The following is a 22,826-nucleotide window of genomic DNA, read 5'->3' as shown; positions in this document are numbered from 1 at the left end:
GAATGGGTTACACCATGACACACATCGTCACCGTCTGTCTTATATTACACTTTGGAAGTTCAACAATATTTTTGTCTCTCTCTCTGACTACATTCTTTAATATATACTGTACACTGCGCCAGTGAGGTGATAGAGTGGAGCGTATAGATGGTGGATAGGAACGTGTGTGATAGTGGTGGTTGAGGCATCTCCCTGTCCTTCCTCCTGTGCTCGGCCTGCTGAATGGACATGACCTCTGACCTCTTGATCTCCTGTGGAGGATTTGTTATAGCATGTTATCATGTGAACATATACTGGTAGGCAGAGGTTTTCCATCAATTCACATGATTTACTTCTCCTATTGATTTTCCCCTGTCAATATCGTCCATGGACATCCAGAGGTTACAGTCTGCCCATAATAAGGGAAGGTGTGTGTGTGTGTGTGTGTGTGTGTGTGTGTGTGTGTGTGTGTGTGTGTGTGTGTGTGTGTGTGCGTGTGTGCCTCTGTGCATGGTAGGGGGTATTCTAAAAATCACAGTTGACTTTTACATCTCCTCAAAGAAAAATCTTATTGCAAGTGTCATTCCTTAATCACACACAAACATACACACACACACACAGTATAAACTATTCTTGTGTTGTTGATATTCCATAGAATATAGTGGCCACATGTCTTATCAATAACTGGTTAGGTTCTGCCACCTAGTGGTGGGTTATCAGACTGTTCTCCTTCACAAGGAAGATCATTTTTGCATCCAGGATTTAACATGTCACTGGATAACAACCTCACATTAGTTTTGACAGGTTTTTTAGATTACCTCTTTATTTTTTCCATTATGTGTTTGGTACTTTTAAAATGTGACTTTGTTAGTCGCATGGACTATGTTGCTATGCAACCTTGTTTCCTGTTTGGTTCACCAAACATAATGTTCACCAAACAGGATGTCCTGAGTTCACAGAACTTACACAGCTGACTTGATCTGAAAAGACATCAATGATCAGTCGCTCAATATGTATCCTATCAGTTCTATCAGTCAAACACTTATATTAAGGTCCTCTTATTAAGCGTTAGTTACAGTAGGTAATAATGTCCTTATTAGATGTTTATTAACATTCATGTGCTAATAAGACATTTATAAGTGTTAATAAAAGAAACTTAACAGTTTATAAACTGCTTAAGAACATTAATAAAAGCTTTGTTAATTTATTATACAGGTAAAACTCCATGATAAGTGCACACTATGAAGCATTAATTAAGTACTTAATTCTTTATTTATAAAGAATTGTTAATAGATTAATACACAGTAAGTATTTTATGAACACAGTTATGCATGTTTCATTCTTCAAGTTGAAGGTTGAAGGTTTGAAAATGCCCCCATTGAAAAGAAATGTTGAAAAAGCTGAATATTTTGAAAAGTATAAAAGATATTAAAAAGCTAATAGAAAGCAGTGATGTCCTTAACATTTTGATATTTGAAAAATAGAAAGATAGAAAAATAAGAAATAAAGAACTGGATAACAAGCTGAGTGCTCTAAAGCAGGGGTCTCAAACTCAAATTGGCTTGGGGCCACTGCTAGTATCGTCAACTCATAGGAGGGCCACTTCAATGCAACTTACTTCAATGAAAAGTACTACTAACTATAACAAAGTGCAATATTTCTAAAAAATGTTATTTTTCATTTCCATAACTAGACTCACAAGTCAGTCTCTAAATGTTGCAAGACTATTCCATAACTAATTGTTTCATTATTCAAATTCACACACACACTGACATACACCAGTCCTGGGCTCAGATCCCCTCACCCTAACCCGGGTCCGTATCCTTTTCCTACCCCCCACCCTACCCCAACCCCTGCCTCTATCTGGGCCCAGGCACATTTATGCACACACAGACATACACCGATGTTTGCCATGTCTCTCCTATGATGTTATTAGCCTCTCTTACTCTGAAAATGTAATTTAATGTTATTTATTGCTCTATAAATGTTCTTAGCCGGTAGACAAACATACTCCAGGAGCTTGCTCGATCGCCTTGTTGAGAGGGGTCAGGGAAGAATTTTTACAGCTCACTTATCTGGCCCCCGGGTGATTACTGTTTTTTTGCTTCCCTCTGGAATATGTAGGAGTGGGATGTCTGCCCACCTCCCTTGTTCTCTGTAAAGCGCATTGTGTTGCCTCTGGGTATGAAATGCGCTATATAAATAAAGCTTTGATTGATTGATTGATTGATTGATTGAAATTCAAACCGGTTTCTATACATTTTAATATATTTTAACAGTTAGTACAAATCTTTTTTCCTTACTTTTATTTGATCTTGAATAGCCTACATTTGTACTTTATTCAATTTTAGCTGCAAGATGCATCACTACTGTAAGCCTGCCAAGGACCTGTAGCCTACTTGCATTTATTAAAGTTCAAGTTTTTTTCCATTTCTTTACAGACTTGAATATATTTGTAGGCTACAACTCTATTTCTTGCCAGACACTTATCTTGAAAGACTGAGACGTTAGCCCTCTCAGCTGTGTGGCTCGTTTTTTCCTCTCATCTCCCTATGACACTGTTCTCCATGTTTAGTAATGATAGCTCTTGACATTATATTACTTTAGAACGGAGACTTTGTTCTTGCATATCAGGCAGGTAGCATGTCCATTGAAATCCACAAAAAATACTGCAATGTCCATCTTTCTTGAAATTGCCTGTGTTCCTAACGTTAGTGCGGAGAACGCCCCCCCCCCCCCTGCACACCATCAGGTGTAACACGTCTTCGAGGGGCTCATCGGCGCTGACCAGGAGCTTCTTCGCGGGCTCCATGGCGGTCAGCGAGAGTCAGATGTCTCTGGGCCACGGTGGCCAGAGCCATGTCCTCCCCTCGCATGTCACGACCGCCTGAGTCAAGTGGGCGATGGCGACGGAGAGCTTCACATTCCCTAGGAGGCCTCCTCCATCTCGGGCACCGCCAGGGCGTCCCGTCTGGTGGACGAGGAGAGAGGGATGTGGTCAGCACCGAGCTGCTCCAGCTGCCTCTCATTTGGATGAGCGGCTCAATCCCTCTTCCTATTGCCAAGATTGTTCTTCTTGTGGGAGACTGGCCCCCCTACTAAAAGCTTAAAATAGCTTCCTTGGGGATGAATAAAACCAAACCTAAATCTTCTACTTCGTCGTCGTCTTCTTCTTTAGGGGCCGGACAGCTCAGCCGCCAGTCAATCGTTAGGATGCCTCTTTTCTTATTCTTCCTACTTTCTTTTGTTGAAGCTTTCTTTTGTAGAACCTACCCTTAGAACTTTATTTTGTAGAACCCAAGTTAAGTTTTATTGGAAAGCCAAGCAGACCAGACTGCCAGCTGTCTCCCCGGTCTCTGTGGAAACTGCTGAACCTGCCTTGAATCTGCGATTGGGTCCGACCTCATGTTACAGTACACACTCACCTAGATGTGACATTTATATGCAACCCTGGTCATTGCTTAAGTCATGTTGTGAAGCCATCTATGACTTCTCACTTGGCAGGTAGTTCAACAAGATCATAACTTTCCTTTGGTGTCTAAGGTTGTGAGTTCAAGCCCTGGGTGATGCAGAATAAACATGCTACTCAGGCATTATACTGTGTGGACACATTATTTTAAAGATATTTTTAATTTAAGAAGTTTTAAATAATTATGGGCAGAGGAGGCAGTGCATATTTCAAACTTATTTTTCCAGAAAGAAGCAATTTCCACAAAATCTGTGAATCGCAGTACTAGAGCACATTTCTAATTCTCCATTGCAAGGTATCAATCAAACCACAAGATGGCGATATTTAACTGCCTTCAATCAAAAGTATTCAGCATAATTTCTGAATAACCTCCCAAGATAAAAATGTTGCTGTGACTGTTTTGAACTGACTGCAGTTAAAGTAAGAATTACATGATTAACCCATGTAAATGAGGATGTTGTCTGAAGTTTAAGGGTGCATCTATAGACCAGTCACTCTTCATAGACAGGCAGCTGGGAGCAGGAGTCAGCATTCTCTCCTGCTTGATACTTAAGATATAAAGATGCATTCAATCTACAATAAATATATTCAGGTCTTTTAGAAAGGAGTATAATATCTGTAACTACTGAGGAAAACTCGAGATTTCTAAGGAATGATCCTATTGGGCTAATCTTTATATTCTCACTTCATATCAGGCAGCGGATCACTTCTGAAGTTTAAGGGTGGATCTATAGACCTGTCACTTTTCATAGATAGACAGCTGGGAGCAGGAGACATCACTCTCTCCTGCGTGATACTGAGAAATGAAGATGCATTAAATAAAAATGCACCTAATGTAACATGGTACTGAATTGAATGTCATAATGACCAGGGGCCTATCTTCATGTTTTTGACTCATGACTCCCGTCTCTCCCTCAAACCGAATCTGGACTGAATCTGACAATTGATTAAAAGATGCAGAGAAAATTAGCATAACTAGCGGACATTGTAGAGGAAACATTCTAGACTCCAGTTTCTCTTTCCAAACAAGGGCACAGTGAACCTCTTGTCTCCAAATGTATCCAAATGTATACCTAGTATGAACTTTAAAAATAAAATAAAAAACGGGCACAATTTCTGACTAAACTAGTACAACAGTGAAATGTATTGATATCAAATTCAAGATATCAAAAACACCAAATATTGAACATTGAGCTACAGGGTACATCCGTGACTGTGATATGCCCTTCTACATTTCAAACCCCTCTACAAATGGTTCAATTCACAACAAAGTACAGTGCACAACAGATCTCAGACATAAACATCAACCAGTGTTACAGCCTCAACAACATTTAGCAATAACACTTCATTGAGAAGCAGCATAATTGAGGCTAGGTGAACTTTGACCCTGTACAGGCAGCTAGCTGGCCCTGTACCATGGATGCATTCATAAATCTCTCTGATAGTTAGTCAACCGGTCTAAAACATTGTTAATGCATCTGATTGTTATATACAAAATGGCAAAATAGATTAGATGAGCTTCAAATAATTAATAATTTACCATTTGTTTTCTTGACATGTGTAGGCCTATGTACTTGCATTTAGCACATAAAACTAAGGATACAGCTGTACTTTATAAAGGCAGGGATGACTAACTGGATAGTTGCAATGAGTCAGCTGCAGGTGTACAGTGTCTTCTCTAACCTCTAGTGGTGAAACAGTAGTATTGCAGGCCTGAGAGACCCATAACTTTATAAGACAAACCACAAAACACGTGTTACAATTAACAGAGGCCAGTATAAATTGTCTTAGTGAAGTCATATCTCAACAAGACCTTCCTGGTTGAATATGTGGAATTAAATAGGTATGTAAATATCTCACTTGGTGGCCTTGTGCTGGGTGGCGATGTTGATGACATGGGCTCTCTCTCTCTCTCTCTCTCTCTCTCTCTCTCTCTCTCATGTTAAGTTTCTAAGGCGGCAGTGGCAGGGCTCTAACAAGCGACGTTATATGTAATTGTGGTTTAGATTAGTCACGCTGACGACTTCTATCAAGCGCACATAGCTTGTGCTCTCACTTTGCACCGCACATGTTGGAGCTTCACTGTCAAATGACCAAACAAATTATTGTGATTAATTTACAATTAATTAATTGCATGGCTAGCTTGATAATACCTGAAAAGGTCATGTCAAGTATAATTCCTATGACTAACAAACCAATATTGAATGTTGTGGGCAAGCATTTATTAAATTCCAGACTATAGCCTAAAGCTATTGTAATTACAATATAAATGTAATTTTGACACCTGTTCTTTTTCACCTTGGAGAACTGTTTCATTTTCTGAGGAAACAAACCAAGAGGATATTAGAGGACTTAAGAAGTAAACAGAAACAAAAGATTAGAGTAGAAGATTTGTGGTGGGTGTGAACTTGGCGAAATACCTACCGCTTGATATAAAGAATGATCATGGTCGCAGTGAAATTCATCAAGGCATTAGCAATAATCACAATGGCTTTTACTGCATCCATGCCAGGCACAGAACACCTGGAGGACATCAACTATGTATCAATGTATGGTCCTTAAAATAACCCTGTGTTCCCAATTTACAAGCCATGAACACAACAAATATATGCAGTCAGATGCATTCATTCTCCTCTCATTTTAGTAAACCAAATGAATCCTAAATTATTCTTAGACTTTCTTACCTGGCAAAAATAGAAAAGCCAGTACTGAAAGGTGTTTGTGTGTCCAATAGACATATGAGGCCTCGGCATATAATTAGGACTAGGACGCCTGGTCATGTTGGAACAGGAAGGGGTCGTTTTTCAGGAGCTGGGCTTGGCCCCTTAGTTCCAGTGAGTGCGCAATGTTGTCATTATTTAAAACAGTGAAGCTATGAATTCAGATAACTTTGTACTGTATTTAATTGCTGGATGGATCCTACCTATCCTAGGCTACTCCTCGGCCGTTTTGACCTTTTGTCAATGTTTATGCAAGATGGTTGGCTTTAATCGTCAGATTTTCAATCAACCCCCTCTCCTCCCACTCACACCAACCCCACTGCTCCCCAAAGCAAACTGGTCAATCCACAGTGGAATTCTCTCAAGCGGAAATATGAATCATCCACTCCAGTGTAGTTGACGATGTGAATCCGATCACGAGGTGCCTATATAAGAGTAGACGTTTGGGAAAAAAGAAAAAGTATTCAGCAGCTGCCAGGACCAGTACGAAGTTTAAAGTGAAGGAGCAGAATAACTGACCACCAGCGGTAGAGTTCGACATGATGGGCAGATCTGTTAAACTTGTTTTAATAGTGGTTGTAATCTCCATCAACGTGTCTTGTAGCCCAACGGAAGCATGGTACAAGCAGGTTTCTGGTCCAAGCTACTACTCGGTGGGAAGAGCGTCAGGCTTGCTGTCCGGTATCCGGAGATCACCGTACACCAGGAGAGCTGAGCCAGCTGACAGCGGAGAGTCCACAGTGAACAGCGTGCTCTCAGACACTAGCAATAGACAAAAATTGCTTAAAACTCTGGTAAGGCGAAAGCTTTTTCATGAAACTCTGATAAATTAATGGCGCCGGGACTGGCCACAGATTGAGGCTACCATAGGGCGTTTGTGCGTAAATTGTGCGTAAAAGTAAAATAAATCATCACGCAAAGCCTACAAGCTATATAAATCAAAAGCACAACGTATGCATATCATAACATTGTTCTTAAATGTCATGGTCAGAAGATCAAGTAGGCTACTGTAGGTAGGATACTGTTTACACTCGCGGAAATCATGCGTGGCTGTCATGGAAGCTGTCCGTTCAGCACCACGTTAGTGCTCGTTTTACCTCACGAGTTGACAAACTGAAATAAAAGTGTGACAACATTGCACATCTTAACTTTGTGTTTTTCCTCTTCCACAGCCTATTTGTATCACAGAAATTACACCCAATCTGCAGAGCTGCCAACCTCTCCAGGACGGCGTGGGCTTTTTCCAGTGTAAAGCAGACGTGCTGGTGTCGCTCGACTCGGCGGACTGTGTTGCCTCCTGAGCCATTCGATTGGTCACGGAGGCTCGACTGAAGGAATTGTTTCATCGAGGCTTTCCCTCATTTAATTTTTTCATCCTTGCTCAGTCTTTAATTACCCCTTTTCCCAAAATATGCACTTGATTTTTGTCTTTAAAATCGTAAAATGTATGTTACAGGATGTATGGCCTATATGTGACTATACCCTTATTCATTAATAAATTCTTATATTGCACCTAATATGGCGTGGCATTACCTATATAATAGCCTAAATGTTTGGGCAAAATTCCAAGCATCAATGTACCAAATATCTATATAGTTCAAAATTTATTAAAATGCATTTCTAAAACATGCAACACAAACTATTCTGGGAGTTTTTTGTGACCCCCATTTATAAATAAAAACATTCTGTTTAGTCTAGTCTGAGAGGCTCATTTGAAATCCTTTTCTAGCTGCAGGTCCTGGTCCTGTCTACCCACATTTCAAACTGAAAGTTAACATTCTACAAAAGAACCACAAACGGCTCATCTCAGACATTTGTTGACAAATAAAATGTAAAAATGCATAAAAAACACAAAATGTAGAAAACTCCAGAGTGCATCTTTCTGGGTCCTACAGCAGAGAGACCGTAGCCAGGTTCTCCTTGACAATGGTGTCCATGGCGACCTGGAAGACCACCCGAACGTTGTCGGTGTCCGTGGCGGTGGTGAAGTGGTGATACACCTGCTTGTCCGGGGCGGCGTTGCACGCCACGAACATGGCCGTCACGTGACGCGCCGCGGCGTCCACATCACACTCCGCTCCTGTGGTGACGAGACGGCAAGAAGGAATAACGATGAGGTCTGGCGACGGTGAGCGAAGTTGAGCTTCACCGTCATACTGTAGCAACTTCTGTACACAATGAATAAGGAAATACGCATTTAATATTGGCGTTTCCGAGTATGAAGTCGCAGACTACGGGGCTGAACATCCACTGAAAGTGCACCATGAACATTTTATGTCTTGGCCATATGAAAAGAAAAATGCTATATGAAAAGAAAACGAATACCAGGAGTCCTCATTCTCAACTTCCAGGGGGGTCAAAGAGCATACTGTACAACCCCTTTGGCTCTGCAAACTGAATCTGAACATGGCTTGCTGTTCCCCAAGGAGGAAATGAGGCTGAAATATGCATGAGTGTTTCTAACCCCAACAGGTGGGTGTCACAAACGCAACCAGAGGGGCTGTGTGTGTGTGTGTGTGTGTGTGTGTGTGTGTGTTAAGCCCAGCTGAGTTAGATAAACTCAGTCCACTAGTATAAATACAGTAGCATCTGGCTGAATAGCTAGCTTCTCGGTGGAGTAGCAGTAGTGGTGATGAGAGGGGGGTCACGTGCGTCGGCAGGTCTGAGGACCCCGAGTTCAAACCCAGTGCCGGCAAAACAGCAGGTGGAAGCAACACTGACGAGCGATGCAGTGGCACCTCTCACACTGCTGGTAGCTAGTTTTTCGGCGGTGTAGCCGGTCGGGAGTCAAAGTACACGAGTTCGAGACCCATGAAGTAGGGTGCCTTGAAAAAACACAAATCCAGACGAGTTGAGATCGGTTACATATACAGTATACACACGCACACACCTATACAGGATCAATATAATACACACTGTATACTGTATACACACGTGAGTTGGTTCTGTGTCCTGTGTTACCCTCTTGTTTCAGTCAGACAGTTCAGAGGAAGGGGAGCTCAGAGGAGCAGGAATATAGATCCATATTCCCCTGGGAAAACCCTCAACCAGAACTGGTTCACAATCGCATACCGCAATATTCTGCATCTGCACATTGTACTGTACTGTATGCCTCTGTGTGAGTGCATGATTTCTGACAGAACTTAAGTTTGGTATGTAGGCTATAGTTTGGTACTGTATGTAGGCTAAAGTGTAGGTGTGAAGGAGGTTATTATGGAAACATGAAGCTGTATATAAAAAAAAGAGTCACTACTGTACATCACTGCTGTCAGGTCCAAACCTTGCATCTCCATTTGTAAGTTATTTATTTATCATCAATTTAAAGCTGGGACTACTGTACCCTTTCCAACCTCTAAACACCTCCCAGCCCTGGGACCAATTAAATGTATTCTAAACAGCTCATTATATGTAATTTACATTCAAAAACAGACATTCGGAAGTTCTTTTCAAAATTCTGTGTCATTTTGGAGATGTTTTGACCAGACAACAGCTACAAAAAAAAAAAAAAGAGTTTGTGCAACGCAAAAGAGCAACAGGTCAAGATGTGCTGTCATTATCCATTATCAGTATCTCACAACATATCAACATATCAAGCCTCATCACAGTGTACACTTCCACTGCTACACTGTAGAGAACCAGAATCACATCAATACCCATCACAAAGCTCCCAAATTCAACACCTCTATTGATATGAAGTTATACATGTACTTTTTTGATTTCATTTGAATTTTCAGCTTGATTAACCTAAAGGTAGTGATGGCGAAATGAGGCTTTCTGAAAAATAGAGGCTTCTAGGCACATTATATAGCAAATAGATTTGTTACTCGATGCCTCATTAAATGCTTTGTGCACTACTGACACCTGCTGGCAAAGATAATTTAGAGCAGTCAATATACTGTAGATCATGGCAACTGAGCGCTGAAACATTACTGATTGAACTAATTTTGATTGACACCTTGACCGCTGATTGGAAATCTGGCCACACCTGTAGTAATTGGCGTGTGCTGCATATATAAATCAAGGGATGTGTGAGAGGTATTATATGATTTGTCTTATCATCCTGAGTCTGTAATAAAGTTGAACTGAATTGAGGAACAATAGAGTCCTACTGTAGGATAGTTGAGAACCGACTGGACTAGATCTGCCTGGACCTACGATGAAGATGTGTGAGAACAAGTCTTCTATTGCTGGGCGGTGGCTATAGTAAAGGATTAGCCAGCCAGTAGCCTGCACTAAACAATGAGCATGGTCATGATTTCACTGTAGGACATGATATACTCATAACCTGTAGATAATTATCATTAGTCTAGGTTGGTTGTAATTATTTCTGACTAAAATTGAAAGGGTAGTTTTATTGATTTTTGTTCAGAAGCAATTGTGTCACACGTTAGGGCTTGTGATGTGTCATTTTAGAGTTGACGCTACCTTGGAGAAAAGCCGACCCAGGACAGCTAGGCTGGCGTGCACAAACGCTAGTGTCATCTGGTAGAGGAGGGGTATACAGGTTTGGGTCACACTTTACAATAAGGGTCACAAAAACATTAGTTAACTGAACTAATGCTTATTTAGGGTTAGGTTACTAATGTTAATTAATAACTTAGTTAAGGTTAGAGTTAGGGTTAGGTGAGTTAACCTTAGTTAACAAATAACATTAGTAAATGGTTAATAGAGACATTAGTTAACTGTTACTTAATGCTTAATAATGCATTAACTAATGCTTAAGGTACCCTTATTGAAATTCAATGCGCAATAACCAGCTTCCAGTGGCCTGACCTTTGTAACTGGGAAGGTAGAGTCGCAAGTGCCTTCCTGAGTGTAGAATCTTCTTCTGGAAAAGGTCCGTTTTGTTCATGAACAGGACCTGAAAGACGCATCATGAGAACTTTAAACAGGGACTAAAACTTTAAAAAAATGAACTTGTGGTCAAATTAGGCTACGCTCCAACAGAAGTATTTACAGATGTCATTTTTTACAAACTACTGCACATCTCAAACAATCGTGTACCTGAGAGTGAGTGTTTAAATGCAGACATTGTCCATGTTTTAATTGGTGTTGTCTGTGTATAATAATGATGGTAATAGATCAATAATTCTTTGCCATGAGAGGCATAATTGCAATCAAACGTAAAGCGGTGACCCGTGAGATAAAGGTCGGAAGGTCACTCCCACCCGAGCGCTGTGATCCAATCAAAGTCTGACGCAATGACGCATACAGCCACTACCTAAATAGCTTTAAACTATAAATGAAACACATTAAACAAGCTTGTTATACAGTGTTATAACCAGTGCCTCCAGCCGACGCGCTCGAACTGAAATTGCCTCCTGAACACTTCAATTATGCCTCAGATGCAAATCATCCATGTCAGAGCCAATCAGGGCAGAGCGTGCTCAATCTGGTGGGCGGAGGTGATTACCGGGGGGCACTCAGACCTGCGTCGCTAGCCTACACCGCTGAGGGCTGTGCCATTGCCCGCCAAACAAGCCGAACCGCCAGCCGGGAGAGGCCGAAGACAACCGAGAAGCAACCTTCATTGGGGACAGTGTCCTCCAGGGGTATTGTATAGCAGATGTACAGGTTCACTTGAGCTCATCTTTAAGGAGGGGCGGTCAGCTGAGGCTGTCGTGGAAGAAGTGTTTTTCGAGCGTGAGAAGTATGAGACGATGCAAAAACCTACCAGTGAAGTCCTTGCAAAAACTGTGCTGCTACAGATGGAGGTGAACAGTTCAAGGCTCTCTTGGAGGCGGTTCTATGATGACGACAGGATAGTGGAAAGAGAGGGGATGAGAAGGAAAGGGTGAAACAAATCACCATGACACAAAACAGATGAAGCACACAGAAGTTGCAAATACTGTATTGCATCATTTTGTCCTAGAATATTCACCCATCGGCAAAAATGTAACTTTTACCGGGGGGGGAAAGTTTCTGCTTAGATTTACCACCATGGCAAAATCGATGCCGACTGGTTCTAGAGGACATTTTGAAAATAAAACACAGCTCACACTATAATTTGACATTTTGTTTTTTTCAGGACACCACCAGCGCCAAAAGGACCTCTCTAACCGTGAATCGTCCGGGGAGTGAAGACAAAGTATAGGACAGTAGGACGTCTCACCGTGGCGGCGTCCTCCTTCAAGGTGATGTCATATCCGCTCAGCGCCACCACAAACAGCACGGCGGAGACGTCGTCGAAACAGCTGAGCCACTTCCTCCTCTCGCTCCGCTGGCCGCCGACATCGTACAGCCTGTCAGAGACACGTCCAGTGAGACACCGGAAATAAACACCTCGGACTGCTAAGAGGGAGACGATGGGAGAAATACTGAGCACAGGTGATGACATGCAGTTTATATTAAAGAATATTTACTAATTATAGCCCATGTGACGATAGACAGATAATGGGATTCCATAATATGAGACACGTTAATTTATTGGATTTCCACCATAACCAACACAAGGTGTTAGAAAAAGGGAAGTGACAGTTGGAAAAAATAAGATTCTCCACCCCAACCCTTCTATTGTCTTACAAGACTCCACAAAGTACATCATACCATCTATGAAAGATGCCATACAGTAGCATACACGCCATGTATAAAACAATCTCATCTCAGTGATAAACACAGAGGGATGTGGAAGATTCTCTGCTTTTTTTCATATACTTCAACATACTGTCGCTGTACAAAAGTCGGCTCAATTCTTTGTTAGTTAATTAGAGCTGACTAATTGCCATACAAGTCCAACCGTCATTCAGACCCACTCAGTCCACTGACCTTTCAGTTCCAACAGATGCACGTCTTTAATTGAAGCCGTCGCCAAAATGAGAAACCCATTCAGGCCAAAATGAGAAACTAATTCAGGCCAAAATGAGAAACCCATTCAGGCCAAAATGAGAAACCCATTCAGGCCAAAATGAGAAACCCATTCAGGCCGTCCATCTAGCCTCACAGACAAAGTCAGGCCGTCTGTCAGGCAGAGGCTGTTTATGTCCTCGTGACATGGTTAATTATGGATGATACAGTATCAAGAAATATCAGTTTATTGCACCAAGTGACGTGCCGAGCTACACTCTCTTCATCAGACTATGGGTCTGATGTGTAGTTCAAAATGTCACTTGGTGCAATAAACCATTTGATACTGGAGCCCAGAAGTGTGCAAGGGTTTTTTTGTTCCGGGTCACACTTTCGTTCACTTTCAGCATCTGCACTATTTGGCAAGGGGATGTGCGTGTTTATCTTTCTGTTTAATTATGGATGACACCATGGTATATTGTGATGGTCCCTCCATTATGGAGGCTCTTGCCAATTTACAGGCCGTTTTGATTATTATTCAGACTAAGCTCTCACATCTTAAGATGCCTCTAAATGCTGATACTGTAAAGGTAATGCATTTCTCAAACGATAGGAAGAAACCCGAGAACTCCCATTTTTACTGCTCAGGGAAAGAAATTAGTTAGATATCTCCCGTTATAAATATCTTGGTGTCTGGCTTGATGGCCGTCTTGCTTTTAAAGCTCAGTTTAATATTCTTCTTAAAAAAATGAGGCTTACAAGGTTTTATTTCAGAAACAGGTCCCGTTTCTCCTTTGAGGCCAGAAGACTGATCTCTGAATCTTTTTAAATGTTTTACCAGTGCTTGATTATGAATACACCTGTCCATTACCTGCCCATGTTAGACACAGTGAATTGAGATTTGTCACAAACTGTAAAGCACCAACTCATCACTGTACACTGTACTGTAGGGCTGGTTGGCGTTCGCTGACCCTTGCGGAGGTTCAGTCATTGGTACCTGTTCCTTTATGAAGCTATCCTAGGCAAACATTCGTCCCACATCTGCTCTCTGATATGCTCAGAGGTCTGTCGGTAGTTAAAGTTTGAGATCACAAGATGTGATCCTGCTGTCCGTGCCAAGGGGAGAACTGGGAAAGAAAGTGTTTAACTGTACTTGAATAGCCTTCAAAAAGACTTGGAACTAAGGGAATTGGTCTCTCTGCCTGCTTTTAAAGCTCTTATCTATACTAAATATCATTAGAGAACCAGTCTGACCGACCGACCGACCGCTGTAGGGTCGACTGTCCACTTCACCACCTAGCTACCGCGGGCATGGGATTGAATCGGCCATATCTCGACATGGGAAGGTCACAAAGACATGCAGGTTGGACTGGCAGAAAGCTCTCGGCGTAACGAACGCAGCTATCCCAAACACGCGCAGGCCTCTCATTCACCCATTCACAAACTCATTCACACACCAATGGCGGCAGTTGCCATGCAAGGTGCTAGCCTGCTCATCGGGAGCAATTCGGGGTTCAGTATCTTGCCCAAGGACACTTCGACATGTCGTCAGGAAGAGCCGGGATTCGAACCGCCGACCCTACGATCATCGGACGACCCGCTCTACCTCCTGAGCTATACAGCCGCCCCACATTAACATTCAACAGCATGCCCCAGTAGGGTGGTGTTAGGGATGGGTTCATATACAGGTCCTACAGTTGCTTGTTAACTCTCATATAATTATTAATATGCTCCTTAAATTGGGACTCACAGGATGCTTTTAAATGCGGTCCACCAATTTAAAGAGGATAGTTAATAATTATATGAGGGGTAACGAGCAACTGTAAGGACCTGCACGTGGGCTCAATCCTAAAACCAAACTACCGGGATGTGCTGTTGAATGTTGAATGTCTTGTACAATACTGAGGTGATAGGAACAGTACTGAGGTGATAGGAACCATGTTTTGAGACGGTGAGGCTGCAGGGTGAGGTGGGGGGGAAGGGGGTTGGGGGAGAGTAAGGCTGCATAAATCACCTGTTTCCCCGTAACCAATCCTTTTCCCCTGGTCCACTCCTCCGCTCTTAAGAAGCTTCAGGCAGAGAGATGCTATCAATATTTCAGCAGCAGTGATTCATGTCTCAGCCCACTGCCTCCTGCCAGGGGCCGTCCGTATCCCCCAAGAGCCCGTGATTCAGGGCCCTCGGGGCCACCTGTGTGTGTGTGTGTGTGTGTGTGTGTATGTGTGTGGGGTGGGGTGTGTGTGTGTGGGGTGGGGTGGGTGGGTGGGTGGGTGGGGGGGGGGGGGGGGGCAACACGACTTTTAGAAGGAAAAAAAAGGTGTGTGTGTGTGGCTAGATTCAACAAGCAGCACAGAAAGTTATCCTGTGGCCTTGTTTGGTTGTGTGGGTGGAGCAAAATTGTCAGACATTATCTGAACTTACCCTCACAGCATAAGTTATAGTTTCATAGACGTTCAAAGGGACTAAGAAAATGTGCATTTTAACTCTTCTGCAGGTGGGGGGGGTGGTCTCTTACCTGAAAACCATTCGATTGACCTGAAACTGGGTCTCGATGACCCCGCACGTCCTCACCCTCACCCTCAGGACATCGGTCGCCGTGGGGATGTAGTTGGGAGCGGTGATGCGACTCAGGTTCTCAAAGAAACTGGACAGACAAAGAGAGGGTTGAGAAACTGGACAGACAGAGAGAGGGTTGAGAAACTGGACAAAGAGAGGGTTGAGAAACTGGACAGACAAAGAGAGGGTTGAGAAACTGGACAGACAAAGAGAGGGTTGAGAAACTGGGCAGACAAAGAGAGGGTTGAGAAACTGGACAGACAGAGAGAGGGTTGAGAAACTGGACAAAGAGAGGGTTGAGAAACTGGACAGACAAAGAGAGGGTTGAGAAACTGGACAGAGAGAGAGAGGGTTGAGAAACTGGACAAAGAGAGGGTTGAGAAACTGGACAGACAAAGAGCGGGTTGAGAAACTGGACAGACAAAGAGAGGGTTGAGAAACTGGACAGACAGAGAGCGGGTTGAGAAACTGGGCAGACAAAGAGAGGGTTGAGAAACTGGGCAGACAAAGAGAGGGTTGAGGTAAACAAAGAGAGGGTTGAGGTAAACAAAGAGAGGGTTGAGGTAAACAACGGGTAATGTTGTTGCTCTGAACTATATTTATTAAAATATGAATGGAACAGAATGGATTTGCTGCTGGTTGCTCAGAAATGTATACAGTACTGTAGCAAGGTTCTGACTAGGGCTGGGTATCGCTTCGAATTTCCAGAATCAATTCGATTCTGATTCACAAGGTTCAGAATCGATTATCACGATTCGATTCAATATCGATTCGGTTAGTGTTACTAAAAATTACTAAAGTGTTACTGTTTTTTTTTTTAGCTGTAACCTTAATTACATGACTGCCAAGTTATGCAACACATCAATACTAGGGCTGGGTATCGATACCGATTTCCAAAAATGAATGAATGAATGAATGAATCATTGAATGAATTAATGAACTATTCATTTATTCATTTATTCATTAAATAAAATATCGATTGGGATTCATGAATCAATTGAATTATTTGATTCATTTTTAACCCAGTCATAGTTCTGACAATTGTATGGTTTTGTTTGAAACACAAAGATGTGTTACAGTAAATCTTGCTTGATTCATAGGATGAGGGGCTTTAGACAGTGAATGTAAAAAACATTTATATAATGCAAAGACCACTACAATTAGTTGACTGCTCAGTCCAAGAAGAATTGTAGTCATATTATGACAGCTCATAAAGCGCCGATACAGGATTTTATGTGTATAGGGCTCGTATGAAAGTAGTTAGTTATCTAGTTTTGGCTAAAGTTAAAAAAGATTAACTACCATCTGATGAGAAGAGAGAAAACTACAAAGGAACATTTTTATTAGTGCAGAGTTACTGTCGACAGGAATAGGGCGGCACAACATTGGCACACGCATCCACGCCATGTGGGTGGCAGAAGAAACAGAAGAAACCTATCTACAGAGTGCCAGACTGCCACCGACCTCGGGGTTTATTTGCGTCTGGAAATGCAACGCTGAGGTGAGCGGATTGTGAAAGCCAACTCATCTCTCAAAACCAGTTAACTGGCAGCTTTCACATGACGATAAATGTTTACAGAAGGAGGGGGGGGGGGGCGGGAGCAGCTTGAAAGCTCAACCTAAAAGCTAGCGTAGCAGTACATTCGGAAAGGAGCAGGAGGTCTGGGAGTCACGCGTTTATTCTGCGACTGCGATCGCTCCCAAAAATCTCTTTTTGAATTTCCTCATTCCCTCCCGGAATATTCCAGGCGGAGTCAAAGTCCGTCATGACCCAGACTGAGATCAGAACAGGGTTGGTTCTGACGGAGGCGTTCTAGAGGGGAGGTCATCTTCCTCATGCTGTGTCCGCGGGTCCCAGCCATAGACCCGTTAGAGGGTTCTGATGTCATGTCTTCCCCCTTCCTTGGCTGGTGGGGGGGGGGGGCTTCTAAACACCCATATCTAATACATCAGAATGCAGCAGCCGCTGTCCGTCAGATAAGAACACCCTCTCTCCCCCTATAAGAACATACTCTCCCTCCATCCTCTCTCTCTCTTCCTCCATCCTATCTCTCTCTTCCATTTCTTGCCATCAGTTCAGAATTAAACACAGGGATCTATAGTGGAAGCTAATTTAAAGAGAGCGCATGCACTACGCTCTACCAGCGATTCAACAATTGTCCTTTGCGTCTGCACACTGTCACCGTTCTTGTAGTTTCCTGCACTCTGCAACTGTCCTGCAGTTTGTAAGCATGGCACATCTGCAAAAGAGTTCAAAGGCACCTGAAGAAGACCTAGCAAGGTGGAAACGTTGTGTACCTGCACAATAAAATAAGACGGTGGAGGAGCAGCTGTTGTGAGGACATTTCTTTATTTTGTGAAAAGAGACCTGGTCTCAGTATGTTGTCCCCCTGTCCAAATAAAAGGCTTCCATCTCCAGCATCCATCATATCTGGGAGAACGGAGCAGAATGCTAATGCCGTCATTCACACTTCACTTGATCACTCAACAGCAGCAATCATCAAAGGCAATGTCCCTGAAACGAGGCATAGAGAGAGACCGAATTAGGATTTTAATGACCCTAAACAAAAACCCGATGCGCTTCGCCTGCGAGGCCCCGATTGCGTCACTCCCCGAGGACCGCCCGTCTCCCTCTTCACGACGCGGCCGATCGACGCACGAGGGGGACGCCGACACAAAGGTGTCCGGGCGGCGCCGGGCCATTAGGGGAGCAGAGTGGGTTAATGGGCTCTGCGTTGGGGGATATCTGCTGTGTGCAGGAGCAGCGGAGAGACTGCCAGTCATATTCCCGGGAGCCTAGTTATAAGAGCGTACATGTCCGCAGACACACACTGGTACTGGCAGACAACCAGATGACCGCATGACCGTACCAGCAGACAACCAGGTGACTATGTCCTACCGCACTGCCCTGCTGATGGGGAGAGAGGAGTGAAGTACAGCCCCTATTCTGCTGCTTTGGCTTCATCACAACCACAACCCAAGTAGTTCGACCAATTATTCCACTCCCAACCACCTGCTGTGTGTAGTAAACACACACACACACACACACCTCCTTACTCGCCACTCAGGAAACACGCACGCACAGTAGTTTCAAATTCAATCATCATGTCGGTTTCATCCCCCCTTAAACCTTTCATAGCAGGATATCGGTAAACAGAGCATTTGAATGTGGCTGCAATTAAGCCTCCAATTTAGTAAATGTCAGGGGAATGGTTTCCTGGAAGTGCTGCATTGTTAGAGGCAGTGTCATCACGTCGTATTGACAAGGAAGTGACAACAGGCTGTCCCCGGTTGGCGCTCTGGCCGGCTCCAGGTCAGTCCCTATCGGGCGCTGCCGCGTGCGAGGTACTCACTAGAGCGCCGAGTCATTCAGCTCAAACTCGTAGCCCCTGGCGGTGGCCATTCGCACCCCATGGTCGGCCCATAGGGTGAAGATCGCCAGAGCCACGAAAGGGAACAGCTCCTGGTCGTCCCCCAGACTCTGGTTGCAGGAGAGGACGGCGCGGGCGTGGGCCTGGGGGGGACGACAGAGACAACACAGACGAGAGCGATGAAAACTACCACTTCGTAATCGTGACTCGTTGAGGAGGCGGCAGCTACGCCTGCGCGAGGCTGACATCTAGGGCAGCGGATCTCAAGCTTTTTTGAGCTCTGAACCCCTGGCATATTTTTTAAAAAAGTCCTGAAGGACCCCCCCACCCCCACCCTGGGTCGAGACATAAATACACCCACTCCACTGAAGTTGACTGATTCTTGGGAGGATTTCATCATAGGCTAGGCTTATAATGAGCTTATCCTGTATTATTTGAACATATTTTTGATACATTTAACGAAAATACCATAAAAAAATCTATTTTAAACACTTGTCCAAGGGAAAGTAATTACTAAGGGTAATTATGCCAGGGACCACAGAGGGTTCATGGATCCCTGGTTGAGAATCACTGATCTAGGGTGACACCTGAGCACTACAGCGCAAGTCCCGTGGGGAAACGTACAAGGAAGCTAGTCTCACACGGCGGAATAAGGAAGCCAGGCTGCGTTCCGAATCGCATACTACCCTACTATATAGTATGCCAAAACAGGATGTAGTATGTCCCAATACATAGTATGCCACATGCAGTATGCCAAAAATACCAGGATGTCCTACTACATCCGGTCGTATTTTACAGTACGCTGTCCATAACAGTATGTGTTATGGACAGCGACGGCTGTGGGCAAATTTCAAGGCGCAATGTTATGACAAGGTAGTATGTCCCAATTGGATGCCTACTGCTTGCAAAGTACGTACTTTCTAAGGGCAGCTGTAGTAGGTACTGGTAGTAAGTAGCAGAAGTATGTGATTCGGAACACAGCCCCAGTCTCACACGGCGGAACACGGAAGCTAGTCTCACACGGCGGAACTAGCTCGGCTAACGGACAGAGGGAACGGTGTAGCCAGTGTTACAAACGCATAGTACCGTGGAGCTGGCGGTCAGTTAGGCGTGTCTCGCTCCTCACCTTGTTCTTCTTGTTGGCCAGGTTGATCCTCAGCACCCCCATACCTCGCAGCACAACCTTCATAGATGTCAACAGGTTGTCCAGCACTGCAGGCTGTATAGAAAGAAGGGAGCCTATATATAATATATATATATATATATATATATATATATATATATATATACACACACATATATATATATACACACACATATATATATATATATATATATATATATATACACACATATATATATATATATAGGACCTGGATTTAGACCCTGAAGTTTCAAAAGTTGTCGTTGATTCAACCACAACAAGCATTAGAGAGTAAAGTTCCCTCAATGACACCGCAGGGAACACATGGAAGCAGAGAGTCCCAGACAGCTACGCACCGGTCCTGGGTCAATACCATTTGAAATATGTCCAGCCCCTGAAGCGTTTGCTTGAGTCTGCCCTGAGTATCAAGTGGGTGGGATTTGCACATTTGGGAAAAGCCCATTGGCTGCATCGTGCCAGACGAGAGTAATCGTGCACAGAAAGGTAAATTCAAGTATTTTAAAATAGGCCTAGTATTTGGACCCAGGTCTGATGAGTACCATACCACTCCAGATGAAACACTAGTGGAGTAATTTCATATAAAGGGCAACAGCACATTTATCAAAGAGCTTTTCCATGTTCTAAAGGGCAGTGACGGTCTTTCATTCATACCATCCTGTTCGTCACCACTCATGGGATTTGCTTCCCCCTGGGATTTAGTTAAACTGCAAACATTTGTTTTGCATTCTTTTGCAACAAGGGTAAACACGATCGAATCCATGTTGGGGTTCCATCTTGAGATCAGTCATTCACAGCATGAGGTATGAAGTGTGTGTGTGTCTGTGTGTGCGTGTGTGTGTGTGTGTATGTGTGTGTGCGCGTGCGTGTGTGGTGGGATTCCCTTATGTCACAGACTACCCATGTCTTTAAAACAAACAAACAACATAATAAATGACCTCTGGCCAGCTCAGGTGAGTGGTCAGATTTACCTTGAAGCTGATGAGCTCTGCCTTGGAGAAGCCATGACTGTGAATGATCTTTATCTGCTTGACCAGGGTGCTTTTCCCACTCTCTGCAGCACCTACTCCACTCAGCAGGGCAGGAGAAGTGGACACATTAAGGAAGTCGCAACAATACCGGATTAGGTTCACTTTGTCAAATATCCACTTAGCATTGGAATGGCATGAACACTAGCCCATTCTAGATAGAGATGCACTGCCTTACCAAGCATCAGGATCTTTACTACGTCCCTTTCATTCCTGGCTTGTTCAAATAAGTCTCCCTCGATTTTACAGCTCTGAATTTTAGCCTTTTTCTCTTCCTCAGACACATTTTGGTCAAGACACATTTTCATGCATATCTGGAGTCAAAGAAGAAAAGCAGAGGTTATGATGCCACCAGTCCACCGCCACAATAGAAATCGGCCAGTCAGTATTCACTAATTAAAGGAGTAGTAAAGGGAAAATGCATGTTTAGCCCTGTTTTAAGGTTAGGCTACTTATGATCATATACAATGGTTCAGATCAAAACGGTGACAAAACTAGCACTTTTGAGAAAGTCTGATAATTGCTCTACCACCGTTTTGGTCATACAATGGATGTGGGTGGGCACCTTGAAAAATCTTTCAAAAACATGTTAAACTCTCGATTTCAAAGACAAGAAACTCACTGATGGGATAATTGGTGTCCGTTGGTGTTCTGACATCAAATTCGCCGCAAAGTATGAATCCTGTAGGGTTTTATTGATAATTTTATGAAATCCATTGACTTGTATTGAAGCGACTGTTGTAGATGTGTAGATCAATCTGCAGAGGGGATTCAGGAAGCGGAACTACTTATGGTAGCTATTGTTATTGTTTATGTTGCTAGGTACCTAGTTTGTAGGCTATGTGCTGCGACTAAATAGTTCTATGCTAAATATTTTAAAAAGCCTTTCCAGATTAACTAGAATTTTACTTTATGGCGAATTATATGTCAGAACACCAACTAACACCAAGTTGAATTTCTTGTCTTTGAAATTGAGAGTTTAACATGTTTTTTGAATGATTTTTCAAGGTGCCCACCCACATCCATTGTATGACCAAAACGGTGGTAGAGCAATTATCAGACTCTCAAAAGTGCTAGTTTTGTCAACCTTTTGATCTGAACCATTGTATATGATCATAAGTAACCTTAAAACAGGGCTAAACATGCATTTCCCCTTTACTACTCCTTTAAATGTGAAGATTGGGCTATGCAACCCATAGTAAAAGTGTTATCAGTAAGTTCACTTTTATCAAAGCATAATGAAATGTTAGGCTAGGCTACATGGAAATGAGGAAGACTTGAGCATTGACTACCTGTAGGGAGTCTGGCAGAATATCGAAACATCGAAACATGTCTGCAACTTCTCTGAGAGACCCCGAGTCTGCTACTGTATAACAGCTTCAAACAGAAAAGAAAACTCAACTTGTAACAGATATGGAAGGAGAAAGAGTTTCACCGCGTTCACTGGCTTTCTGGAGCAGAACAGGAAGTGGTACCTTCAATTAAGGGTGATGACGTAACTAATTGTAGAAATCCGGACACCTGTTCAGTTCCCGCGTATTCACGTGAATAGAAATTTGTGCTGGATAATTCACAGCACGCTATTGGTCGATATAGCTATCTAATTTGAATTAACTTACATTGGCCAATCTACAGCGTGAAGTGATTCATTTGGGTGCAATGGTACTCGTTTCAGCAGATAAGGTGAACTGGGAAATCTCCTTTGACAACTTACTGCAGTCAAGTGAGCCGCACTTTTTTCTTCCACGGTCAAGTGAG

General features: G+C 43.2%; 3 protein-coding genes across 3 annotated transcripts in view; 1 reads left to right on the top strand and 2 right to left on the bottom strand.

Annotated features, from left to right (window-relative positions):
* The window catches only part of grin2aa (glutamate receptor, ionotropic, N-methyl D-aspartate 2A, a), a gene marked incomplete at both ends in the record, with an annotated part of 93,179 nt that extends 90,388 nt beyond the window's left edge, over positions 1-2,791 (bottom strand). The window contains 1 exon segment of the mRNA XM_084439087.1: positions 2,726-2,791. Coding sequence (XP_084295213.1) covers positions 2,726-2,791 — 66 coding nt within the window.
* Positions 2,792-6,710: 3,919 nt separating this feature from the next.
* Positions 6,711-7,469, top strand: npb (neuropeptide B; the record flags this gene model as incomplete). Its single annotated transcript, XM_084439086.1, has 2 exons — positions 6,711-6,962; positions 7,341-7,469. The coding sequence occupies 2 exons, from the start codon at positions 6,711-6,713 to the stop codon at positions 7,467-7,469; spliced, it is 381 nt and encodes a 126-aa protein (XP_084295212.1).
* A 588-nt stretch (positions 7,470-8,057) lies between these two features.
* gnav1 (guanine nucleotide binding protein (G protein) alpha v1) lies at positions 8,058-22,399 on the bottom strand (the record flags this gene model as incomplete). Its single annotated transcript, XM_084437615.1, has 10 exons — positions 8,058-8,248; positions 10,942-11,029; positions 11,843-11,914; positions 12,281-12,410; positions 15,467-15,595; positions 18,861-19,021; positions 20,005-20,097; positions 21,012-21,103; positions 21,247-21,382; positions 22,361-22,399. 10 exons carry the CDS (start codon positions 22,397-22,399, stop codon positions 8,058-8,060), a joined length of 1,131 nt encoding a protein of 376 aa, XP_084293741.1.
* Between the last annotated feature and the right edge of the window lie 427 nt (positions 22,400-22,826).

This window comes from Borostomias antarcticus (assembly GCF_949987555.1).
Source record: "Borostomias antarcticus genome assembly, chromosome: 5".
NCBI lineage: Eukaryota > Metazoa > Chordata > Actinopteri > Stomiiformes > Stomiidae > Borostomias > Borostomias antarcticus.
Note: the sequence above shows the minus strand (reverse complement) of the source record. Positions and strands in the feature narration are given on the sequence as shown.